The sequence below is a fragment of the Electrona antarctica genome (genome assembly GCF_951216825.1).
Source record: "Electrona antarctica genome assembly, chromosome: 6".
NCBI lineage: Eukaryota > Metazoa > Chordata > Actinopteri > Myctophiformes > Myctophidae > Electrona > Electrona antarctica.
Window position 1 is genome coordinate 19,544,347 of NC_136811.1, and position 25,844 is coordinate 19,570,190.

Genomic DNA, 25,844 nt, shown 5'->3' on the forward strand with positions numbered 1-25,844 from the left:
CCAGTTGGGTAACAAAATAAATCAATACTGCAAGATAGAAACACTTTTACAAGTAAAAGTCCGGTAATCAAAACTAACTTAACTTAACCGTTTGACCGCCATGATTAATTAATTAATTTGCCTTATTTTGAAGAGCCAAAACCCACAGCCAGTTGTTACTTTTGTTACTTACACTGTGTGTGGCGTCGGACCATATCTGGATCTACCACTCAACGACAAGAAAGGATTACCGTGGCTATCGGCCATGGAATAAACCTTGTCTTGACCAGAAATGTGGGATCTGGGACAAGGAATTCAAGATAAAGGCGATCGAAAGAAACAGATAAAGTCGGTGCGGGTGCGCATGAAATTCAAGATGGCGCTCTCCATTGCTGTTGACAACATCACCTAGCAACCCAGTGCTAATGTACTGAAAGTAGCATCGCGACTCGATTGATCATAACAAGCACTAAAAGACCAATTGCCGTACATCATTCTACGGCAATGGCGGGGACAGGGAGCGTGATACTATTTACTAATTGCCGTAGATCTACGGTACGGTACGGTAAAAATACAATATTTGTCTCAGGTGTAGTAGTGGAGTAGAAGTAAAAGTATAGAACATTTGTACATTCTCAAGTAAAGTAAAAAAAAAATACCACAACATTTTGCTTAAGTACAGAACTTGAGTAAATGTAGGCTACTTAGTTACATTACACCATTGCCTATTTTTCACCTCAAAGGTATTCAGAAACATTATTTAGTGTACTCTTTAAGTGTGAAATGACATTGTGTCTTCGTTTGCATGGCCACCACAACAATGAAGACCGGAGCAGAATATGGGGAGAATAATTTAACTGTGATGGATCACACAGGATAATCTTTAAAGAATGATTTAGAAACTGCAGTAAGTTGATTAGAAGTGGCAGTGAAATATATACAGCCTTCCCTCTGGAGTTGAAGGCTTTCTGGTTAATAAGACAAACTGAATAATTAGCTCCCTCCTGTATTATAGATGTAGGTGTGTGTGTGTGTGTGTGTGTGTGTGTGTGTGTGTGTGTGTGTGTGTGTGTGTGTGTGTGTGTGTGTGTGTGTGTGTGTGTGTGTGTGTGTGCGTGCGTGCGTGCGTGCGTGCGTGCGTGCGTGCGTGCGTGCGTGCGTGCGTGCGTGCGTGCGTGCGTGCGTGCGTGCGTGCGTCGTGCGTGCGTGCGTGAAAAAGTTTGTATTAAGAAACTAGAGAGCAATGTGCACTGTGCAGTTGTAATGATAAGTAGGTCTGAGCCAAAACTATTTGATAATAAAGAATTTATATGATCGGTTGCGTAGGCAGTAACTGCTGGTTTTTTTCACTTTTTTCATGCAAGTTAAAACACAAACAATGATTGTATACAACCATCTCTCTTGTGAAGACCAGGGAAACTGTCTTCACAATGTCCATTTCTCAAATGATACTGTAGTTGTGGGGACATAATTTGGCCCTCACAAGTACAGTATGATCACGCACGCAGCCACGCACACACAAACACGCACAAACACACAGATAGACCTGACGATGAGCGGCCATCCAGGTATTGTATTGACATGACCCTTTCTCTCGCCTCATTCACCCATTCACCTCTCTCTCTCTCTCTCTCTCTCTCTCTCTCTCTCTCTCTCTCTCTCTCTCTGTCTCTCTCTCTCACCTCCGGCAGCAGCGTTGTCATGGCGACGGTGGTGATGGAGCAGATTGGCCGGTTGTTCATCAACGCGCAGCAGTTGCGTCAGATCCCACAGCTGCTGGAGTCGGCCTTCCCCACGCTGCCCTGCACCGTCAAGTCCGCCGACGTGCCCTGGGTCTTCAGGGAGCCTCACATCCTCGCTGGGTACCGCCAGCCCGACCAGAGCTGGAGGTACTACTTCCTCACGCTGTTCCAGAGGCACAATGAGGTAGGTGGGGGCTGGCAACCATTATTGAAACTTATTTTTCTCCATATTTTGTTATTTTGTAAATCAATGCTTACTTGATCATACTACAGCATCACACAAAAGCATCGAAAGTAGCAGACCCTCAAGCTAGGGTGACCAGATGTCCCCCTTTGCGTGGGACAGTCCCTCATCGCCAGGACTTTTCAGGCGTCCCACAAATTGAGACCATGTCCCACATTGTGACTAGCAGTGTTCAAATGCCCGCTATAGTCCCCTAATAGTTCGCTTTCTGTTGTAAAGCTCTCATTGCCTCTTTCCTGCAAAATGTAGCCTACTATTAATAAGTCTGTTAAAATAACATGAGAAATATCCCCTAGGCTACGGTACCAAGTCAGCCATACTACCCATGACCAAAATTTGCATTTAAAACCAAATGTGAGATCAGAGGGGTTTAATAATAAAATGATGGGCATTATTAGGCCTATGGTCGAATATGACAACACATTTGAGTAATAAGTTGCTAACGCCGCCCCGTCCCCCCTGGTTGGTTCCACACAATTACTTCTGTCCTTCAAATTAACAGTTTGGATTTGATTCTGGTCATCCTAAAAGGGCATCAGCAGCTACAGAACAACAACAGGTAAGTGCTTGTCTATGGAGTCTATGTAATAGTGGCTCTGCAGTGCAGGGTGACAGGTTTGAACTGCATGGCCAAATTGTGTCTCTTTATAGACGGAGCTTGAAACAGAACCTGTATTCTCAGTTGAGATTCTGGTTGGTTTACATTACTGGTCAGTAGTCAGGCTGCATTCAGGTGTTAATGGCAATACCAAAATAAGTCGGAAGTCCATGAGCCAGAGCTCCAAATTTGGGCTCCTAATGGATGGATATAAGAGGCAACCTTCTTATTTAATTTTGTTTACATGTTAGAATCAAAGGTTTTAAGTAATACGTTGCTACCCCGCCCCGTCCCGTCCCGTCCCACACAAGTGATACTTCTGTCCCTCAAATGAACACTTTGGATCTAGTCACCCTACCTCAAGCTCAAAAAGCGCTGGCGAAGTGACGCGTTTTGCGCTTGTAGATTTGCTACTTGTGATGCTTTTGAATTTTGATCCTGAAATGAATGCCCTACTAACTTCATCATACAAACATATCGCACAAAAGTAGTGAAAATAGCCAATAGCTTGTAGATCGACTATTTACAATATTTTAAAACGTTTTTCAAATGTAGCAGAGTGGCTCAGAGCCTCTGCCTGATGGCCCTTTGGTCTAGTGGTTAAGATGTTTGAATCCCAGGCGTTACACAAACAACGGTATGTGTTGATAAAATAGAATCGATATTCGGTTTACTGCATTGTCTTATTACTCACTTCAAATATAAAAAAATCACACCCGTGTGAACTGAGTGGTGCAACTACACATTTATTGTTATAGTTACTGTGACTGTGTCAGTGACGTCACATACTAACCATAGCAACCATGCTTGTTTGTTTGGTTGCTAACCATAGCAACCATGCTCGTTTTTTTGGTACGAACAAACACGGGTACAAAGCCAGTTGTTGGAGTGGTTTGCACCACTCAAAAATAAATATTCTTGAGTACGACACAAAATCAAGCAGCGCAGATTGAGCTATAGGTGATCTCAGAGTGGTGTAGAGGAGAGTGGCGTCATTGAGGGAGCAGAAAACAGCGCTCGAGAGCTGGTCATACAGCTCTGGAGTGTGACAAGCTGGAGTTTTAAATACATTGTTTTCAATGAGAGCGGCACAGATATCATCAATTTTAGGCACCAGACCTGTATATGCCCATCAGCTACCGGCCTGCTTGGGAACGATGCAACATACCCGTTGTCAACTTGTCATAGCACCCGTTTTAACTATCTGTCTGTGTCCCTTTTGTGCCCATACTGTATATGGAGATCTCTGTAGTATCAATACCTGTTGTCATAGCACCCATTTTATGTGTCCCATGTGTCCCACATGGAGATCTCTGTATTTGTCTGTCTGCCTGTGTGTGAGAGAGTGCAAACTGACTGTGAAAAGTGGACTGGTTAAGTAATCAATTGGCAGGTGTGGGGTTGCCATGGCAATCAATTGGCTGAGGCAGAGGCTGGAAATTGCACAGGTGAGGGGATTTAGGCTGATTAGGCCCACTGGCAGAGCCTGACCAGAGCCTTTTGTGGTGGTTCTGGAGAACCGTGGGTCCGACCGCCTCGATACCGGGCACCACACTCCCTGCGGGTGTGTGGAACGCGTGTGTCGAATTTGAAGTCAGTCGGGCAACGTGGCGCATTTATAGTGGGACTAGACCTGTACGAAAGTCTCTGTCATTTTGATGTTATACTATTACTAAAGAAAACTATCTAAAATATAGTGATTTATAGATCATTAAAGCTGGGCCTTTCATTCACTGACGTGACCGAAAGGCAGTATTATCGCGATACTGCCACTCACAGCATTGCAGAAACTCTTATTTTGCTCTTTCGAGATGTCAATATAATATCGTTTGCAAATCAGAAAATAAGATATCTGAAAAATAACCTGAACCATGTTTCCTTTCATTTGTCTGCATCGATTATTTTTTACAAAGGTCACAGTCATTAAAAAATGATGTTTGATGTTTCATGCCTTGTCTACTCGACTCCCATACTGTAGATTCCAGTGCATTCCGTCAACTTCTGGTGCAGGGCTATGTAACTATTCAGCTCCCCATAGCTTTCTGGTGCAGGGCTATGTAACTATTCAGCTCCCCATAGCCTTCTGGTGCAGGGCTATGTAACTATTCAGCTCCCCATAGCCTTCTGGTGCAGGGCTATGTAACTATTCAGCTCCCCATAGCTTTCTGGTGCAGGGCTATGTAACTATTCAGCTCCCCATAGCCTTCTGGTGCAGGGCTATGTAACTATTCAGCTCCCCATAGCCTTCTGGTGCAGGGCTATGTAACTATTCAGCTCCCCATAGCCTTCTGGTGCAGGGCTATGTAACTATTCAGCTCCCCATAGCCGCCCGGAGCGGCCATTGCACTGGCCCCATGTAGTGAATGGAGATCGTCGTAACTCTCCTTCAATGGCTCTGGGTGATCTGAGCCTTCATCATTCAAAAATAACACACAATGAATTTAGTGATTGACCAATCAGAATCAAGTATTAATTCAACCAAGCTGTGTGTATATACAGTACGTGTGTGAATGCAATGCACATTGTAAAGCGCTTTGGATAAAGACGACATACAGCACCATTTACTATTTTTACCATTTTACCTCTACACCAAGGCGCTGAACGTGTGGACGCACCTGTTGGCGGCATTTGTTATCCTGGTTAAGTGCAGAGAAATCGCAGAGACGGTGGACTTCCTGCGGGATCCGCACTCTCAACCCCTCTTCATTGTGCTGGTGGCGGCCATCACCTACCTCACCTGCAGGTGTTTGCTTATTTGTTTCTTAGTCCATAAATGTATTTATTCACAAGGAAAAAAAGGTTGCAAATATCGATTAACGAATCGGCGATGGGAAAAGTAGCTAAAAGCTTTGATTAGTTGATTGAATACTTTATTAGACAGAGATGTAAACAGCATGTGGTACAGACAAACATTTGGTCTATGATACATATAATACAACAAATACAAAACACTATATATAATATAAGGAGAGAACGGAAAATGTCAGCAGAGAATGACACCTCCTTTGGCAAAGTTAAGTCAGGTTTACCTCCCCTTGTGGTCACTTGATAGATTTTTGTTTTTCAGGCATGCTTTGAAATTTGTCAATTGTAACTTCATACTCATTTATATTTTTCATTTCATACATGCTTTGTAATGAACAGTTTTGCAACATTACATGATTGACACATACTGATTGCCATGGCTATAGTATGCTCCAAAATGAGTAAATAAATCATATAGTGTCTAGAAAAATATACTCGTTTATATTCTATAACTTAGCCATTGAGTTTTCACAGATGTGTACCCAGATATTGTAGGCTATTATTATACTACCCCTTGGTTTGGTACCCCTAAAAAATATATATATCTGTGCCCCCCCCTGCCTAAAATCGCATATGGTTGCACCCCCCTAAATCAGTGGTTTTAAACCAGTGGTCCGGGGACCACCAGTGGTCCATGAACGGATTCCAGGTGGTACCCAGCTAAATGAGAGTTGGTAACCAAATGGACCTTTATAGATCTTTAACTCCTGAGAGTGTATTTTGGTTTCATTTTACAGTCTCAAGAGTTAATTTACTTACGTCTACACAATTCGAGAATGTATTGTGGACAAAATCTTATCCAACGAAAACAAAATTAAAACATTCTAAGTCTTGGACCTGAGAGACAAAATCTCATCAAATGGTGGTCCGTGACTCAAATGCATGTATAAATAATGGACCTTTATATGAAAAGGATTGAAAAGCACTGTCCTAAATGACCGCAGCGATCTGGCCCACCTGTCCTAAATGACTGTGTTTCCCGCAGCGCTCTGGCCCACCTGCTCTCGGCCAAGTCGGAGCTGTCCCACTACACCTTCTACTTCCTGGACTACGTGGGCGTGGCCGTATACCAGTATGGCAGCGCCCTGGCGCACTACTACTATGCCATCGAGGAGGACTGGCACGCCCGGGTGCGAGGCTTCTTCCTGCCCGCCGCCGCCTTCTTCGCCTGGCTCTCCTGCCTGGGCTGCTGCTACGGCAAGTTCGCCAGCCCCGACATGCCCAAGTTCGCCCACAAGCTGTTCCAGGTTGTACCCTCGGGGCTGGCCTACTGCCTGGACATCAGCCCGGTGCTCCACCGCATCTACAGCTGCCACCAGCAGGAGCAGGGCTGCTCTGACCATGCCGTGTCCTACCACCGCCTCCAGGTCAGTGTTGCCATGCCTTACCGTATTTACACCATCATTTTTGAGGGGCAGCGAGGTCTATGGACTTTTAATGTTTTGGGGAAAAAAACAGCAGTCTTGTTGTGATGTCATGTGGCAGCCAAGTCTGTGGACTTTTAACGTTTGAAAAAAAATCACACCCGTGTGAACTGAGTGGTGCAACTAGTCAGTGACGTCACACACTAACCATAGCAACCATGCTCACATGTACGTGGGGCCACGTACAGGTACACACAGGTACAGGTACACACATACATAGACACATGCATAGATACAGACAAAGCTGGTTGTTGGAGTGGTTTGCACCACTCAAAAATAAGGAAACAGTCTTGTGACGTCATGTGACAGCCAAGTCTATGGACGTTTAATGTTTGCTTTAAGCAGTTAAGCAGTTAAACAGACATGCTTTAAGAAGTGACGTCATGTGGCAGCTAGCCTGGCCCAGCCAGCGTGCTTTCCGGTCTAGAGGGGCGGGCGCACATGGAGCAAGCACTGCAGAAATATTGGTTCACCGATCAGAGCCCCTGTCCCCTCCGCCCCTCCCCTCCCTGGTAGAAAACAGTGGAAGAAACTGACCTTACTATATTGAGAGCGAGGCTATGTGGCAGCCACAGTGGGCGCCCGTCACTTCACATGAGTGTGATATTTACCATCTGCACAACCTACGATCAATAATGCCAAAAAACTCCCAAATTACCACAAAAGGGGCATGAATGCACTAAATTCCCTAGCTACTGATTCAAGAAACAAGAATTTCCTTTATGGTGAAATATGTTGTTGCGCAAGCTCCATCGTTTCCTTTGTTGTTGTTTGTTTTCAGACTCAGGTAGAGCATGCATGAAGGGGTGGGGGGGGGGGGGGGGGGCAGGGAGAGGCAAACCTTTTAAATGACAAAAAACAGACAAAATTGATCAAAGACAACAAAAAAATCGAAGATATAACAAAACCAACAGGTCCTCTGTATATATACTGTATACATGAGGTTATAAGATGCAAAAGTGGTAACTCATCCGTAGGTCCACATAGTAGATTGTAGACATAGAGAGATTAGACATAAAGCACTTTGGCAGGTCCACGCAGAAATTTCACAGGTACAGTTGGGTGCCACCGATATTGTCCCTTATCATTTGACCCATTTAGGCCTGACCTCAACATTTTAAAAAATCCTTCTAAATCCTCCAGTTTTCTGAAATAAATATTTTCACGATTTTTCAAAAATAGCAGACCTACAAGCTCGTAGCGCGCCACTCGGTGGCGCGCTATGAGCTTGTAGATCTGCTATTTTTCAATAGCTAAATTATAACAATGTTTAAAACACCAAAAGGGGTTCCCGCCCAAAATGGGTTAACTGTCCTTGCGCAGGTCACGCAAACCTCAGCAAAAAGAAAAGGACAATATCGATGGCCTCCAACTGTAAACGTCCATATGGCAGGTGCATAGCGAAAGTGAAGAAAGTTCCAGTTGACAGGCCACAAGGCCAGCCTGATGACAGGTGGTGATCAGGCCTTGTTCAACAGTCTGATGGTAGGCAGGTGGAAGCCTGTTCAGCAATCCGGTTGGTGACATCCGGTTTGGCTTCTCACAATAGAGCACCGAAGTCCTGACGTCACTGTCAGTAGAGGGTGCCAGTCCACAGGTTCGTGTACTTTTATTTGCATTGAATTCCCCATAGGGGGATTTTAGATCTCTTCATATAAGAACTGTGTTTGAAAAATAAACCGATCATCCCGGCCTTTTCACTCATATGGATATGAAGCATCGACTGAAGGTGGAAATGTACAAATATACCCAAAGAGTAACAAAATAAGCGCTATAAACGAGTCAAACAACCCAGAGACTACATTTACGGGTAGGCAGGGTGGCTGCAGCTGCCCGTCGCACAACATAAACTGACATGTTAATTATGTTCTTTTAATAAACAAATGCTATTTAATGTTTTGAGTCGAGTCACCGCCAGCTGAGCTTACGTCAACGAGGAATCTCAGGAACGCAATGTGTTGACAGCTGGGCGTGACGTATATTAGCGCGACATTGCTTTCATATGTAGTTTCAAGGCTTTTGCGGCCAAATTAATTCCATTTTCTCCAGAAACTGGCTGTATCAAATATTAATGGACATCATTAACGACGCACAGCCACCCCCTGACAGAAAGGACGGGATGACCGGTTTATTTTTCAAACACAGTTCTTATATGAAGCAACCTAAAATCGCCCTATGGGGATTTCAATGCAACTAAAAAAAATCACACCCGTGTGAACTGAGTGGTGCAACTACACATTTATTGTTATAGTTACTGTACATTAGAACCAGGAAAGCATCTGTGTCGTCACATACTAACCATAGCAACCATGCTCGTTTTTTTGGTCGCTAACCATAGCAACCATGCTCGTTGTTTTGGTACGAACACGGGTACACGGGTACAAAGCCAGTTGTTGGAGTCGTTTGCACCACTCAAAAATACATGAACCTGTGTACTGGCACCCTCTACTGAGAGTGACGTCAGACTTCGGTGCTCTATAGAGGGTATGCACGTGACATCATCATCATACCCGGAAGTTATGCGGGAACGCCTACTGAGTGGCAAAAGATCACACCGTGTGAAGTGAGGGGTGCTAATATATTAAAGTCTAACTCATGTTGCTATGATTAGGTGATGTAATGGTGATGTAAAACAAATAATACATTCTCTTTATTGTTAATGGCATTTAATGTTTGTGTTAGGGACAAGATGACTTAAATGTTCCCTTCATTGTCAATGGTGTTTTTAAAACCAACATTAAACTAAAAACAAACATTAATTTCTCTTCATTGTCAATGGCGTTTTTAAAACAAACATTGAACTAAAAACAAACATTAAACCTGTATATAGGACGGGCTCTAGCGCCCCTCAAAAACTACTTTTCTGGCCTTGCTAGCCCATACATCCAAACAGAAAAGTCCTATTTGATTGCATTAAACTCACTTTGCCACTCAATTTGCCACTCATTGTCCCATTCACTTTATGCATGCGCATACCCTCTATACGTATTGAGAAAAGGAAATCTGATCCTAAATCTGTACTAAATCTGTCTTTCCAGTTCGTCATTCTGCTTTATGCATGATGTGCATGTGCTCACGGCAGCGGCTTTTATTTGCGTAGGGTCCATTAAGTTGCCTGCATCCACACAGTGTATGTGTACTGTATGTGGTTTTTTTTTCGAAAGTTATTAGTGTGGTTGACCACACTGACCACACACGTATGTAGTAGCTAATTGGCTGTTGTTGGTTACATAACCAATCTATGTTTTACAATCGTTTATAAAGACATAAATTCCCTTGCAGGAGCAGAATACTTTTTTAGGGGATTTTTAGGGGATATATCCCCTCTGACTTACTTTCGCATGATCACAGGGGTAACGTGACATTGTAATTGGCTGACAATATTAGTGGGAGGGGCCTATGTAAGCAACTGCGGCAACCACACTTTGCAATTTTTCAAAATTGCGACTTTTTTAGTTATTATTAGTATTATTATTATTATTATCACTATTATTATGCTATTATCTGTCTGTATGTGGTGATAGATGTGGTGTGGTGAGAAACCAAATGCAGACAGCTATAGGCGGGTAGTAAGATGAACCCTAAGACTGGCATTAGCATTTAATACAGGTGACCCAGGTGAACAAAGACAAGAACATGTCAGGCACTAAAACATGACTGAACAAGGACTGACTGGGGAATACTCATATACTGTACACATGAGAGCACATACAGCTGGGGCAAACAGAAACATAGAAACAAGAAAACTAGACCAGAGAAAAAAAGAAATACAAAACAATGCAATCAATGATACAAAAAGTCTGTGACAGTGTTAGAATGACACTAATAAAACCTTCCTGAGTCCTATTTGAACCTCATTTGTCCCAAAACTGTTACTTGTCAGGATTTGAATTAAAACATTTTGTCGAGCTTGTAGATCTGCAATTTTTGATACTTTTGTGTGATGAAAAACACAATAAGTAGTAAGTAGTAAGTAAATATGCTGCACAAACAGCAATGATATATTTTATGGCTGTGTACGATAGTTTCATTTAAAATACAATAAATGTAAGCCTTCGGGTATGATACATTTAACATTTCCCCATCTGGCAACCCTTTACTCTAGGTGCTGTTCTTCCTGGCCAGCGCCTACTTCTTCGCTTACCCGCACCCGGAGCGCTGGTTCCCGGGGAGGTGTGACTTCGTGGGCCAGGGCCACCAGATCTTCCACGTGTTCCTGGTGCTGTGCACGCTGGTGCAGATCGAGGCGCTGCGCACAGACTTCACTGAGCGCCGGCCGCTCTACGAGCGGCTGCACGGGGACCTGGCCCACGACGCAGTCGCCCTCTTCATCTTCACGGCCTGCTGCAGTGCGCTCACCGCCTTCTACGTGCGCAAGCGCGTGCGTGCCTCCCTCCTGGAGAAGAAGGAGCTGTGAGGAGGAGGAGGAGGAGGACCGGCCGAGAGGAAAAACACAAATTGGTCTTGAAATTTGGGGTTTTTACACTGGAGAGACGATGCATTGAGTTTTAAATGTTCACGTTGTTTAACGTTAGTTAGGTTTGTTATTGATGAACCTATGGTTTTTAATGTTGTTCATGTGGCCTGCCAAATGACAGTGTGCTGGGCAAAGTATTATTCCAGTAACGGTGTATTTTTGTGACTGACCATGAAAAAAAGAAAATATTTGTTTTTTTTTCTGTTTTGTTTGTTTGTTTTGTTTTTGCAGAACAGGTTGTACTTGTGATAGACACGGCAGAAAATCTTTGCACATGAAAAATGAAGGACACAAGTGGTCATGAAGAAGTGATTGTTTTTACACAAGCTATTATCTCCAAAAAAGAAAATCACCATTCTCTCTCGTGAGAATCCTTTTGGCCTCCCACCAAAGTAGTTTTCACTTAATATTCTGAAAGAATGTTGTACCTCGACAAACAAGATATGAGCTCTTAAACGCAGAGAGCAGACAAATTGAGTCAATATGTATTAAGAATGCCTTTTCTTAACCAAACAGATTTGTATGTATTACGACCCACCTCCCCCTAATCAAATTGCGGCTCTTTATTCAACATATTTATTTTTGTAATGTTGAGTCTCATGATATTTCAAGGCTTCTGCTCTCTCTGACTAACTGGCTTCCTGCTGTACTTTTATGAAATGCTCTTTTGACCTCAAAACAGGGACATTTGCATTTTTGGCCCTTTTTTCATGGCGGTAAAACACTGTGCCACAATATATTACTGAATGAGTTACATGTGCTGTAAGTGATATTTTTGTTTTTAAATAAGGCTTAAATTGTTCTATATTCTCCAGCCCTTTAGAAAACAGAAAATATATTTTGAGGTGGGACACCAATTCCATCCATTCAGGAGAGGGCACCCATTTATCAGCTTAGTAAACCCATTTAGACCCGGAAGGCCTAGACGTTCTTATACCCTTCAATCTGGGAAAGCATCTGTGTCATTTTACATGTTTCTATGTATATAGAAATCTTAGGTTAGGATTAGGCCTCAGGTCTAAATTGGTGTGTTTCGACCAAAACATCACTTACAGCACTGTTAAGAACTAGTTTGCAAGCCAAATGTACCTCTATACTATAAAGGGAGACCTTCTCTGTGTTAGTGAACGGTGCAGAGCAATGAGGCTGGCACTCAACACTAGAAGAATTCTGTGCCCAAGATTTACTATATGATGTCTGTGTTTTGACAATGTTTTTTTGTTTTTTTGTACTCAAAGAGGGCTGGTACTGCAGCTTTTGCCTTTTCACACCCCATGATGTCAATGCCTTTGTGTGCATTGTTATGTTGGTTGGTTTGTTAGACTTGACTGACTTGCTAAAGTCCTATGAGTATATTGTTCTGGTGTTTGTAGATCTGTATATCCACGCTGTTGGGTAGAAACCTTGCATGTCCAAAACCCTTACTTTTCAGGAAATGGAACAAAATAACCTGTGTTCCAGTGAACCCACTGTAGTTATTATTTAGCCATATGGCTAGGGTTGGTAGCTAGGGTTGGTGTCTCTGGTTAAATATTTATAAAAACCCACAGGCAGATAACCACTTTAAAAATGTTTCAAACAGCTTTTTGCACAACAATGTTGTATGACAAATAGGGCATTAATTTATGAAAAATGAAATACAAGGTTTATGCCCGACAGTGTGTGTGTGTGTGTGTGTGTGTGTGTGTGTGTGTGTGTGTGTGTGTGTGTGTGTGTGTGTGTGTGCTTCTAAGCATGTCTTTGAGTTTACATGTGTTTGTATGTGGTTCAGATGTGAATGTCTAAAGCGTCGCCTTGCACTGCGTGCTTTCTTGTGTTGTGTGAATATAAAACCGTGACCACTAACCTACCACACATTTTCTGAAATTGTTCCCATATTTTTGTCAAATCCTGTCTTGTCCCAGGTGTCCACCCGTCTATTTGTGATCAGTTGGTGATGCATTGGTTCTCAAATGAAATTGACCCTTACAGGTCTGTAACTGAGAGTATACCAGTGGAACCATTGGTACACTCAGAGTTATAGGGCTCCTTGAAATGAAAACATTTGAGAACCACTACAGAGCTACTGGTTTCTATAGAAGTTTGTTTGGTGACACGATGCTTTTGTTGTGGCGGAGAAGATAAAATCAACCATTATATACACTGATCATGTCGCATAAAATGACAAACATGACAGAATAGTAATGCTGCGTTCCCACTGGCAGCTATACGAAAGACACAAAGCGATACAGCATGTTGCTTTGTATCTTCATGTCGCTGGCTTCCATTGAAAATGAACGGTAGCCTCACTAACCTAGTAGCTTTGTATCTTCACGTCACTGGCTTCCATTGAAAGTGAAGGGTACTGTAGCTTTGTAGCCACCAGTGTGAATGCAGCATAACGCCCCTTCCCCTGGTAGGGGGCCGATGTCATGAATTCAGGACTTTTGGTTGACATCAAATCTCCGCCACAGTTTGTGCCAATGACTCTGTTACAGCGGCAGTGAGGCTAGGACCACGCAAAACATCAAACTCCAATCACAATCATGCAACAGGTTTACATGATATTAAAGCTGTGCTATGTAACTTTTGTGTGTATATACAATGTTATTTTGTACAATCTGTATACATTAAGAGTTTGTTAATACAATATATAACTTACACAATTGTGCTTGTATTTGGTCTCCCTGCTCGTCTACTGAGACGTTTAGATCCTGTGTCTGGTTTGACAAGTGGCACTGCCTGGACGTCAACATTCAGTTTCTCCCCTGAGCAAGCGGGCAGGGTCTATTATTAGCTCAGTGGTAAAAATAAATAAATAAAATGCAGCGCTTGCGCAGGAGACACCAGTTTGAATCTGGGTTACAGGAAAGTTACAGAGTGCAGCTTTAACTGGTTTCCACAGTAATGACTAATGAGTTACTTGCCATATTGTTGCTGACAGGTGGAAAGAGTTCATATTGTTCAAAAATCCTTTCAGGATTAAAAAATAGCAAATCTACCAGCATTTTGAGCTTGTTGTGGATCTACTAGTAGTTTTGCTACTTTTGTGTGACACTGTAGTACAGTATGACGAAGTAGGGCATTCATTTACGGAAGAAAACGAAACATAAAAACATTAAATTATGGAGATGAGAGGTTTCTGCCCAAGAGCAACCATACTGTATATTCCACAAAATAAGCTTTAATCCTAATCAGGAATCCTTATAAAAATGTATCTTAAAGCTCATTACATTGCGCAATTTGCGCTACTGACCTGATTATTGTGCACTGCCTCGATGTACTGACCTTTTATACAAATCATGGCACTGATGATAGTCAACTGTACCTTGTATATACAGTACACTGCATTGGCACTGGTGATTGCCAAATGTACCCTATACTGTATGTACACTGTGCACCTTAATGGACGGGGCCAGAGGGACCAGAATGTTTTATGCCTATTCAAAAAAGAAAGTACAATACTGTATGTGGTTATAATGACTGTACTAATATTCTGTTGTATTTAAAATAAAGTGTTATACAGTAATATCTTTTGTGTGTTCATCCATGTTTATATAACAAAAATCACACCCGTGTGAACTGAGTGGTGTAAGGTCTTATATAGGATAGCCCGTCTGACGTAATGAAATCATGTCTGACGTAATGAAATCACACCCGGGTGAACAGGGTGAACATAGCAACCATGCTCATTTTTTCTGCACAATGAGCATGACGTAATGAAATCACACCCGGGTGAAAAATCAACCTGTTGGTGGCGCTATAACAGGCCAATGTGAAAAGGGTGGGATATATTCCTCAGCCTAGTAAGAAAATGTGTGAAAGATTTCACGTAAATTGCATGCTGTGTTCATGATTTGAGGCTTTTGTTCAAAACGGGGCAATCTTGCAAACTGTGAAAGGCAATTATAGCCAATTAGGGTGGAATATGAAATATCGGACAGATCCGACTTGAGCACATGACCATAGAGATACTGTGTAACGATTTGTGAGATTTTTGGACAGAATCTGGAGGAGTAATATCCAAAAATGTGTTTTACAAAAGTCGGCCTCCTGGTGGCGCTATAAAAGGCAGATGCGGAAAATGCAGGTCAAAGGTTTGTCCTTGGCCTCTAGGGAGTGTGCATGCAACGTTTCACGCAGATCGGTGCAGTTTTAGGTAACAGATGTGAAAAGCTGCCTCATGGTGGCGCTATAACAGGCCGTTCTGGAAAATGCGGGGCAGAGGTTCATCGTTGGCATCTAGGGAGTGTGTGTGCAAAGTTTGGCATCGACCGGGTTAACGGTGCCGGAGATTAGCTGGTAACGGACGGACGGAAGGACACACGGACGGACACACACACGGACGGAGTGCAAAACATACTCTCTCACCATGCCTTCGGCCTGGTGGACCGGGTTAACGGTGCCGGAGATTAGCTGGTAACGGACGGACGGAAGGACACACGGACGGACACACACACGGACGGAGTGCAAAACATACTCTCTCACCATGCCTTCGGCCTGGTGGAGACAAAGATCCAATGACTTACTGTTGTGTCAAGTTTGGTCACATATATTGTCATGACAACACTATGAATATTAATAAAGAACAATATCAGACGTTCAAGAATCAGTTTATTGAACAATTAAACACTTTTACAAAATGTGATCATCAGAATAATGAATATTAATGATCACACAATAACATCTGAATTCTGAATATGAATGATCAGACAACAACATCAGAATTATCCCACTACCAGAATCACAAGAGGAATCACCTGGTGTCTGGTTGCTAGGGGGTGGGGTTGTGTCTGGTTGTGTCTACACCTATGGTAACATCGTTCTACAGGTCACATGTTTCTGTGTTACACCTATGGTAACATCGTTCTACAGGTCACAGGTTTCTGTGTTACACCTACGGTAACATCATTCTACCGGCCACAGGTTTATGTGTTACACCTATGGTAACATCTTTCTACAGGCCACAGGTTTCTGTGTTACACCTATGGTAACATCTTTCTACAGGTCACAGGTTTCTGTGTTACACTTGTTTCCCTCCGTGGCGCTAGAGCGAGACCGGCCGCAGGCCGTCGAGCTTCTAGTCTGAATAATGAGAATAATATGGAATTAATATTCAAATGAAAAGAAAAGAAAACAAAACAAAACAATGGAATGACTGCCAATGATTCAACAGATGAACAATGAATGATCTGAATGTCATTAAAGAATGAATGCAGACATTTAGCAGATGTTTGAATCCAGAGTGATTTACAAAGTCCACCATGAGAGTAAACGACATGAAGTCTAGTCGACCAATCAACACGGTCACAGCAGAAAAGAAAGGAGGGGTGCCGAGTACGGAACCCTGTGGGACCCCAGTCAGCAAAGTCAACAGGGTTTCAGTGGTTCAGTATAAAGGTTTATATACAATAAAAGGTTCTAAAACATGTTTTGGCCCACGCAGGGACCACTTGGAGGGGAGAAATATTTACAAGTACCCCTTCATCCTCGCCATCCACCGATGAGCATCTTACAACCTTACATTTAGATGCCACTGGAACGGCTTGTATTAAAAACCTTTCAATCAAAGTCATGTTCAACTAGTTGTTCAGGAGGTTACGTTGGCAGAAACCCAAAGGGGTCTGGACTGCCCCCCAAAAAGATATTCATCTCATATGTAGCCTACAACTGACACAACATAACTGACTATTCATCTCATACAGTATGTACAACTGACACAACATAACTGACTATTCATCTCATTATGTACAACTGACACATCATAACTGACTATTCGACTTCGTGGCAATAAACAGAGTCTGAGTCGACACCAGATTTCATCTTCTTTCGGTTTTTTTCTTCTCATTTTCATCTTCAAGAAGTTGTGACAATAGCCTGTTTTACAAACTCAAATGCAGAGCTTGTAGATCTGATATATTCAAATATCTGATGTAGAGGTTAAAGTGGTTGAACTGAAGTTGTTGCTATATTAATTTAACTCATTCACTGCCGTCTGCCGAGGACAACTTTTAACACCTTTTTCTCTTTCTTTAGCCCCTCCTATATACAGCTTTTGTCCTCACACGTCTCATATTTGCCATTGACAATGAAAGGAGAAATTATTAGGACGAATATCCACCAAATTTGACGTAAATTTGTGGCAACACAAACATTAAATGCCATTGACAATGAAGGGAAAGTTTATGTGATATGTAGGCTAACCAATCACATACATTCAGTTGTTCATGACATGATGTTTAATGATTGTTACTAAAACATGAGTTTCGGGTGAATTAAAATAAGATCAACGCCTTCAAAATAAAAGAGTGAAAGGACAAAATAAGGGGCAAAATAAATCTAGCAGTGAATGAGTGAGACCCTCTGGAGGCCCCTCAAGGACCCCTGGGGGTCCCCGGACCACAGCCACAGCCACACACACACAGCCACACACACACACACACACACACACACACACACACACACACACACGCACGCACGCACGCACGCGCGCGCGCGATGAAAACTATGGCGTAGAATGTTGGTCGACTACGTTTTTTGACATGACGTAGTTTACGACTGACGAAAACTAGATTACTAAATAAAAACTAATATGATGACTAAAACTATGACTAAATAAATATATTGATAATTTGGTCGACAAATGCATGTCAAGGAAGGACTAGTGGAGAAGAGATCCAGTAGAACTAAATGTTAGGGAGGGACTAGTGGAGGAGAGATCCAGTAGAACTAAATGTTAGGGAGGGACTAGTGGAGAAGAGATCCAGTAGAACTAAATGTCAGGGAGTGACTAGTGGAGAAGAGATCCAGTAGAACTAAATGTTAGGGAGGGACTAGTGGAGAAGAGATCCAGTAGAACTAAATGTCAGGGAGGGACTAGTGGAGAAGAGATCCTGTAGAACTAAATGTCAGGGAGTGACTAGTGGAGAAGAGATCCAGTAGAACTAAATGTTAGGGAGTGACTAGTGGAGAAGAGATCCAGTAGAACTAAATGTCAGGGAGTGACTAGTGGAGAAGAGATCCAGTAGAACTAAAAGACAAGTAATTTCATGTTTGGTTGTGCTCTGAAAAATAACAGACCTACAAGCTCACACCATAGTTGCAGCGCGACACGTTATGACCTTGTAGATCTGCTATTTTCAGTAAAATCAGTCACCATAACGGCATGCCAAAATGCATTTTAGTCGACTAAATCAACTGAACATTTAGCAGATTAAAATCCTATTATATTTAGTCGACTAAAAATGTAGACTAAAAGCACGCACGCACGCACGCACGCACGCACGCACGCACGCACGCACGCACGCACGCACGCACCAGTGTTGATGTCGTCGACTAAAACTAAGACGAAAAAAGTTCGTCAAATACCTTCTTCCACTGACGAAAACTAAAAGGAAACTAAATTAAAACTAAGCTATGATGACTAAAACTAAGACTAAATATACTGACAATATCATCAACAAATGAAAACTAGACTAAAATGTTAGGAAGGGACTAGTGGACAAGAGATCCAGTACAAGTCATTTTACACTTGGTTGCATGCTGAAAATAGCAGATCTACAAGCTGACAATGCGTCGCAGCGCGACTCGTTGTGAGCTTGTAGATCTGCTATTTTCAGTAAAATCAGTCACCATAACGGCATGCCAAAATGCATTTTAGTCGACTAAATCAACTGAATATTTAGCAGATTAAAATCCTATTATATTTAGTCGACTAAAAATGTAGACTAAAAGCACGCACGCACGCACGCACGCACGCACGCACGCACGCACGCACGCACGCACGCACGCACGCACGCACGCACGCACGCACGCACGCACGCACGCACGCACGCACGCACGCACCAGTGTTGATGTCGTCGACTAAAACTAAGACGAAAAAAGTTCGTGAAATACCTTCTTCCACTGACGAAAACTAAAAGGAAACTAAATTAAAACTAAGCTATGATGACTAAAACTAAGACTAAATATCCTGACAATATCATCAACAAATGAAAACTAGACTAAAATGTTAGGAAGGGACTAGTAGACAAGAGATCCAGGTCATTTTACACTTGGTTGCATGCTGAAAATAGCAGATCTACAAGCTGACAATGCGTTGCAGCGCGACTCGTTGTGAGCTTGTTCGGCTATTTTCAGCAAGTGTAAAAACAGTCATTACGACGGCATCAAGGCCCGCCAAAATACATTTTAGTCGACTAAATCACCTGTAGATTTAGTCGACTAAAACTATAGACTAACACTAAAACATTCCAGCTGACTTAAAACTAAATGAAAACTATTCAACAGACTATATATGACTAAAACACAAATATGCTGCCAAAAACAACACACACACACACACACACACACACACACACACACACACACACACACACACACACACACACACACACACACACACACACACACACACACAGGGTCTCAAAGTAAGGTCCAGGGACCCCCAGGGACCCCCGAGACGGTTCCAGGGGGTCCTAAGAGCATAATGATAAATAACCTAAAATAACTTTAACCTAAATACATCACTATTTCAAATTAGCAGATCTACAAAATGGCAGATCTACAAGATCTTCAAAATAGCAGATCTACAAGCTCACAACGCACCGTCATGTGACGCGTTGTGAGCTTGTAGATCTGCTATTGAAAACAAATCCTCTCAAAGCCTCTCTGATGTCTGTGTGTCTCTGCTTGTCTTATTTATGATGACATCACAATGATGTCAGTCTGAGTCAATATGTCCAAATATGGAGTTCTATGATGTCACCACGAGTCAGTCATGTCCAAATATGGAGTTCTATGATGTCAGACTTAGCCGGTGTCAAAGGGTCCACTATTAGGCGACAGTGGTAACCATGACAACATGGACTCACCCAAACATGTTGAGTAACCATGGCGACCTGAAGTCACATGGAGACTCTATCTCTGCTCACACAGAGACACAGAGGAGCCAGGCCCAAACCAGAACCCAGCGAACAGAGGTTTAGTGAAGGTGTTCTGGAAGGTGTACAGGTGAGTCAGAGTGTCCTCTAACACTCTGTAGAAGGACAGAGTCCCAGCGGGACGGTCCAGATACACTGCTACTCTGGTGGAGCCAGAGGAACAGATAGGAAGGAGAGTCCTCTTACTATTGTGGCTGACAGAGTAACTGATGTCATCGTTATCATCACTGCAGCCCAGACTCCAGGACTGTTTATACTCTACAAGCTTACAGTCACCACCCTCTCCTTTCCTACTGATGTCTCTGTCAGTCACTCCTATCCAAACCACTCCACTGAACTTCATCTCACTGTAGGAGCATTCATCTAGACTATCTGAACTCAGAACCTGAGGATAGACCTCAAACCTGTCAGGATGATCAGGATATGAATGATCCTGACCATCCGCTGTCACCTTCCTGTTGTCCTCAGACAGGGAGAGGAGACAGCCTGCTGTGTTTGTGTCCAGAGTGAGACGCTGGAAATCTGATGAGAAAACAACACAGTACACATTATAATATATCATTCACCGAAAGGCACGCACGCACACACACACACACACACACGCACGCTCGCACACTCGCACGCACGCACGCACACTCGCACACATACACGCACGCACGCACACACACGCTCACACACACACACACACTATATTTTTTACTTTAAGAGTTAAAAAAGCAGATTTACAAGCCCTCAGCACGCCTTCAACGTGAGCTTGTAGATCTGCTATTTGACAGACAGACAGACTGTTAAACAGACAGACAGGCTCACACACACACACACACACACACACACACACACACACACACACACACACACACACACACACACACACACACACACACACACACACACACACACAATATTTTTTCAGACAGACAGACAGACAGACAGACAGACAGACAGACAGACAGACATACAGACAGACAGACTCACGTGTTGTAAGGAGTTGAGGTTTAGTCCAGTGTTCTCCTCCATGATTCACACTGTAGGAAGTAGAACAACAATGAATCAAGTCAAAACACATTTTGTCATCATTCTCCCACAGACTCTGTCCAAACATCACACACCAATATCTCTATGGTCATGTGATCTCTCAAATTTGGATAGGATTGAGGAGTGTCTCGTTTTGAACAAAATGCAACGCGCCACGCCACACGCCCTTCACCTCCCCGTCTCCTCCCCCTGCCCGCCAGGCACACCCTCCTCGGCAGCAATGCCTCGCAGGGACCGACACAGCGTGCCCCCTCCCCCTTCCCCTGACCCGGGACAACGCGCCCCCTCCCTGGACTTGGCACAGCGTGCCCCCTCCCCCCTCCCTGAAGACGGCACAGCGTTCCCCCTCCCCCCTCCCTGAAGACGGCACAGCGTTCTCCCTCCCCCGACTCACCACAGCGTGCCCCCTCCCTCGACACGGCACTGTGTGCCCCCTCCCTCGGTCGACTCACTGACCAACATGGACACAGTCCTATAGTCGACTCACTTGACAGTCTCCAGAGCAGCAGACAGCTTCTTCAGAGCAGACTCTCCTAAGTGGCTGAAGTTCAAGTCCAGCTGTTTCAGCTGGGAGGAGGGGTTGGAGGTCACAGCTGAGGCCAGAGAATAACAGCCTTCCTCTGTGACTCCACAGCCTGACAACCTGCAGAGAAATACACTTTTAACAAAGTGCTGTTGATGTTCGAGTAGAGATCCACACAGAGAGAACACACATTCTTTACCCCAGGATCTGCAGTCCACACTGTGGACTCTTCAGTAACGCAGAGAGCTGGAGCAGTTGTGATTCCTGCAGGCAGATGAAACTGAGGTCCAATTCTCTCAGATGGAGAAGATTAGAGCTGAGAGCTGAGAGCAGAACTTCAAATCCTGTCTGTGTGATGGTACAGCCAGCAAGTCTGTAATTACACATGAAATATCTGGACTGAATATCAGAGTTTTGGAGTAAAGACCCCAAGAGATGGAAAGAGAAGGCAGGCCGGAATAATGTGAAGTAAATCATCTTAATCTGTGTGTGTGTGTGTGTGTGTGTGTGTGTGTGTGTGTGTGTGTGTGTGTGTGTGTGTGTGTGTGTGTGTGTGTGTGTGTGTGTGTGTGTGTGTGTGTGTGTGTGTGTGTCAGTGTTGTTTTTGGCAGCATATTTGTGTTTTAGTCATATATAGTCTGTTGAATAGTTTTCATTTAGTTTTAAGTCAGCTGGAATGTTTTAGTGTTAGTCTATAGTTTTAGTCGACTAAATCTACAAGTGATTTAGTCGACTAAAATGTATTTTGGCGGGCCTTGATGCCGTCGTAATGACTGTTTTTACACTTGCTGAAAATAGCCGATCTACAAGCTCACAACGAGTCGCGCTGCAACGCATTGTCAGCTTGTAGATCTGCTATTTTCAGCATGCAACCAAGTGTAAAATGACTTGTACTGGATCTCTTGTCCACTAGTCCCTTCCTAACATTTTAGTCTAGTTCATTTGTTGATGATATTGTCAGTATATTTAGTCTTAGTTTTAGTCATCATAGCTTAGTTTTAATTTAGTTTCCTTTTAGTTTTCGTCAGTGGAAGAAGGTATTTGACGAACATTTTTCGTCTTAGTTTTAGTCGACGACATCAACACTGGTGTGTGTGTGTGTGTGTGTGTGTGTGTGTGTGTGTGTGTGTGTGTGTGTGTGTGTGTGTGTGTGTGTGTGTGTGTGTGTGTGTGTGTGTGTGTGTGTGTGTGTGTGCGCATGTCAACATGACTCTACATACTGTAATCACTGTACCTCATTAGTTCACATATTGTAGTTACTGTACCGTAGCGTTGATAATGATAATTCCCTAGCAGCCATGATGGATTACATATTGTAGTTACTGTGATGTGAGAGTGTGAACTAGACAACACAAACTCTCACCATATTATTATTCTAATCAATGTGGGATACCATGATGTCAACTTTATTCACACTCTTCTTAATATCAAACAATAAATAATAAAACAGAACTAATCAAAATAATAATCTGACCTCAGTATCTCCAGTTGACAGTTTGGACTCTTCAATGCAGCAGAGAGCAGGTCCATGGATGGATCCGTTATGTCATTATAACTGATGTCCAATTCTCTCAGATGTGAAGGATTAGAGCTGAGAGATGAAGACACAATCTCATATTCTGCCTTTTGGAGCTCTGAGCCAACAAGTCTGTAAATGTAGATGATGTAAAATCAGTGATTATCAACACAGATTAGATCAAGTTCATGTTCAAGGAAATTAACTATAAAGTGTATTGTAAATGTACAATCTAGTTGGTCAGATATTGACAGGTCATATAAGAACAGAGAACCAGAAAACATAAAAGTGAACGCCAGATTATCTGTATTAATACTACAATGTGCAACTTGTATGGATCTATGAATGTTATCTTATTTATTATTTTTTACTTTGTTCTTCTTCAAATAAATTGTTAAGCATGTTTTATTGTCTGCCACAATGCAGGGATGCCCCCTAGTGGTGACCAAATAAAACGTCCTCTAGTACCACACCATTCAGTCACTTTATACAACTCTTTAATGTTTATCTCCACTATAGTGAGAGTTCTGGGACTAAATTAAAGTGTGGCTAAAGTAGACTCTACTTAGACTCTATTTTACCTGCCTTTAACCCATTGTGGGCGGGAACCCCTTTTGGTGTTAGCATTATGTTATGTTTCAGCTAAAATAGCAGATCTACAAGCTCATAGCGCGCCACCGAGTGGAGCGCTACGAGCTTGTAGGTCTGCTATTTTTGAAAAATCGAAGAACGACATAGCTTTTTCAGAAAACTGTCAGGATGTAGAAGACATTTTTAGAATCTGATCTCAGGTCAAAATGGGTTAATAGAACTAGCCTTTATTTGCACTATAGGCGTGTAACGGGATACTGCATTACGGTATTATCACAGTATAAACAGCCACGGTATTGATACAGTGAGATTTCACAGCTCACGGTAACAATAATTAATCTTAATCTATTAGACAACCAGGCGTTTTGTATGTGTCTATGGAGTTAACATTACTCTAATAGACCCCCAGGTGTTGTGTATGTGTCTATGGAGTTAACATTACTCTAATAGACCCCCAGGTGTAGTGTATGTGTCTATGGAGTTAACATTACTCTAATAGACCCCCAGGTGTTTTGTATGGAGTTAACATTACTCTAATAGACCCCCAGGTGTAATGTATGTGTCTATGGAGTTAACATTACTCTAATAGACCCCCAGGTGTTGTGTACGTGTCTATGGAGTTAACATTACTCTAATAGACCCCCAGGTGTTCTGTATGTGTCTATGGAGTTAACATTACTCTAATAGACCCCCAGGTGTTCTGTATGTGTCTATGGAGTTAACATTACTCTAATAGACCCCCAGGTGTGGTTAGAATATTGAAATAAGTCTTCCCTGTGTATTTTTGGTTTCATCCTGAAAGCTGAAAACCTTTGAGTCAAAAGGCCCAATCGAAATAACACCATTTTAGTGACCCACATTATCATACAACAACAGCTGTGGGCGTGGCTTTATGTTATGTTTCAGCTAAAATAGCAGATCTACAAGCTCATAGCGCGTGGCGCGCTACGAGCTCTGTCTTTAAGGAACTCTGTCTTTAAGGAATATCCATTTGACCAAGAGACACTTTGTAACTTTATGTTTTAAATTCTGTTAATTTTGAGGGTGCTAGCCCCTCCTATGTCCAGCTTTGAGGGTTTGTGTAAACACAAACATTGTGTAAACACAAACGTTGAAGACAAATTGTGATTGGCCGGAATGAGATGATGTATGATGATAAGAGCGCCCCTCACTTCACACAGGTGTGATTTTATAATTAATACAATAATAATAATCTATTATATGTTTTCCTGTTAGCTCCACTAGAGGGGGTTACAGAGCAGGAGGGGAAATGATACATTCATCTTTTCCCGGTGAATCTGTGTGAGACGTGATGTGTCCGCTGTGCCTGTAGCCATGAGGCTTTACAATGAACATTCATCACTGTAAAAGCCCTCAAAGACCTGAGGATGCGTCGCATTGTGGGCTTGTAGATCGGCTAAGTTCACCCCGCGACACCGCCGTACGGACAAAGTACAAACCAGGTGTTACCGTAATTCCTCCAAGAATCGCGCATAATACCAAAATCTATTAATACATTTTGTTGGGGGGGGGATAAAATACATTTTGGGACGGTTACAGTTAAAGAAGTAGAAGAAGAGTGGAAAATAATCCAACCTTATCTATCCTTACTGACTGAGAGCGATGAACCCAGAGTGTGTGTGTGTGTGTGTGTGTGCGTGTGTGCGTGCGTGCGTGCGTGCGTGCGTGCGTGCGTGCGTGCGTGTGTGCGTGCGTGCGTGCGTGCGTGTGTGCGTGCGTGCGTGCTACTAACCGCTACTAACCTTGCTTTTTTGAAGATCGTCACAGCTGGGATGAGTCTCCGCCGCCCTGCTGGTGTTGTGTTGTATGTGTGCAGGTCCAACTCTTCCAGAACCTCCTCTGACATCTGCAGCATGGAGGCCAGAGCTGAACACTGGGTCTCAGAGAGTTTCTTCCCTGAGCTGCTCTCTGACTCCAGGTACTGTTGGATCCCCTGACTTAATGACGGGTCGTTCATCTCCATCAGAC

General features: G+C 43.0%; 2 protein-coding genes across 2 annotated transcripts; one reads left to right on the forward strand and one right to left on the reverse strand.

Moving 5' to 3' along the window:
• Positions 1 to 1,677: 1,677 nt before the first annotated feature.
• Positions 1,678 to 14,708, forward strand: paqr7b (progestin and adipoQ receptor family member VII, b). Its single transcript, XM_079504200.1, has 4 exons — positions 1,678 to 1,905; positions 5,158 to 5,306; positions 6,354 to 6,735; positions 10,898 to 14,708. Exons 1-4 carry the CDS (start codon positions 1,681 to 1,683, stop codon positions 11,207 to 11,209), a joined length of 1,068 nt encoding a protein of 355 aa, XP_079360326.1. The 5' UTR covers positions 1,678 to 1,680; the 3' UTR covers positions 11,210 to 14,708.
• A 5,246-nt stretch (positions 14,709 to 19,954) lies between these two features.
• On the reverse strand, positions 19,955 to 23,364 carry LOC306924317 (stonustoxin subunit beta-like). The gene is made up of 4 exons (XM_079502803.1): positions 23,223 to 23,364; positions 21,948 to 22,121; positions 21,166 to 21,215; positions 19,955 to 20,712 (listed from the first exon to the last, which is right to left on the reverse strand). The coding sequence occupies exons 1-4, from the start codon at positions 23,276 to 23,278 to the stop codon at positions 20,168 to 20,170; spliced, it is 825 nt and encodes a 274-aa protein (XP_079358929.1). The 5' UTR covers positions 23,279 to 23,364; the 3' UTR covers positions 19,955 to 20,167.
• Positions 23,365 to 25,844: the final 2,480 nt, after the last annotated feature.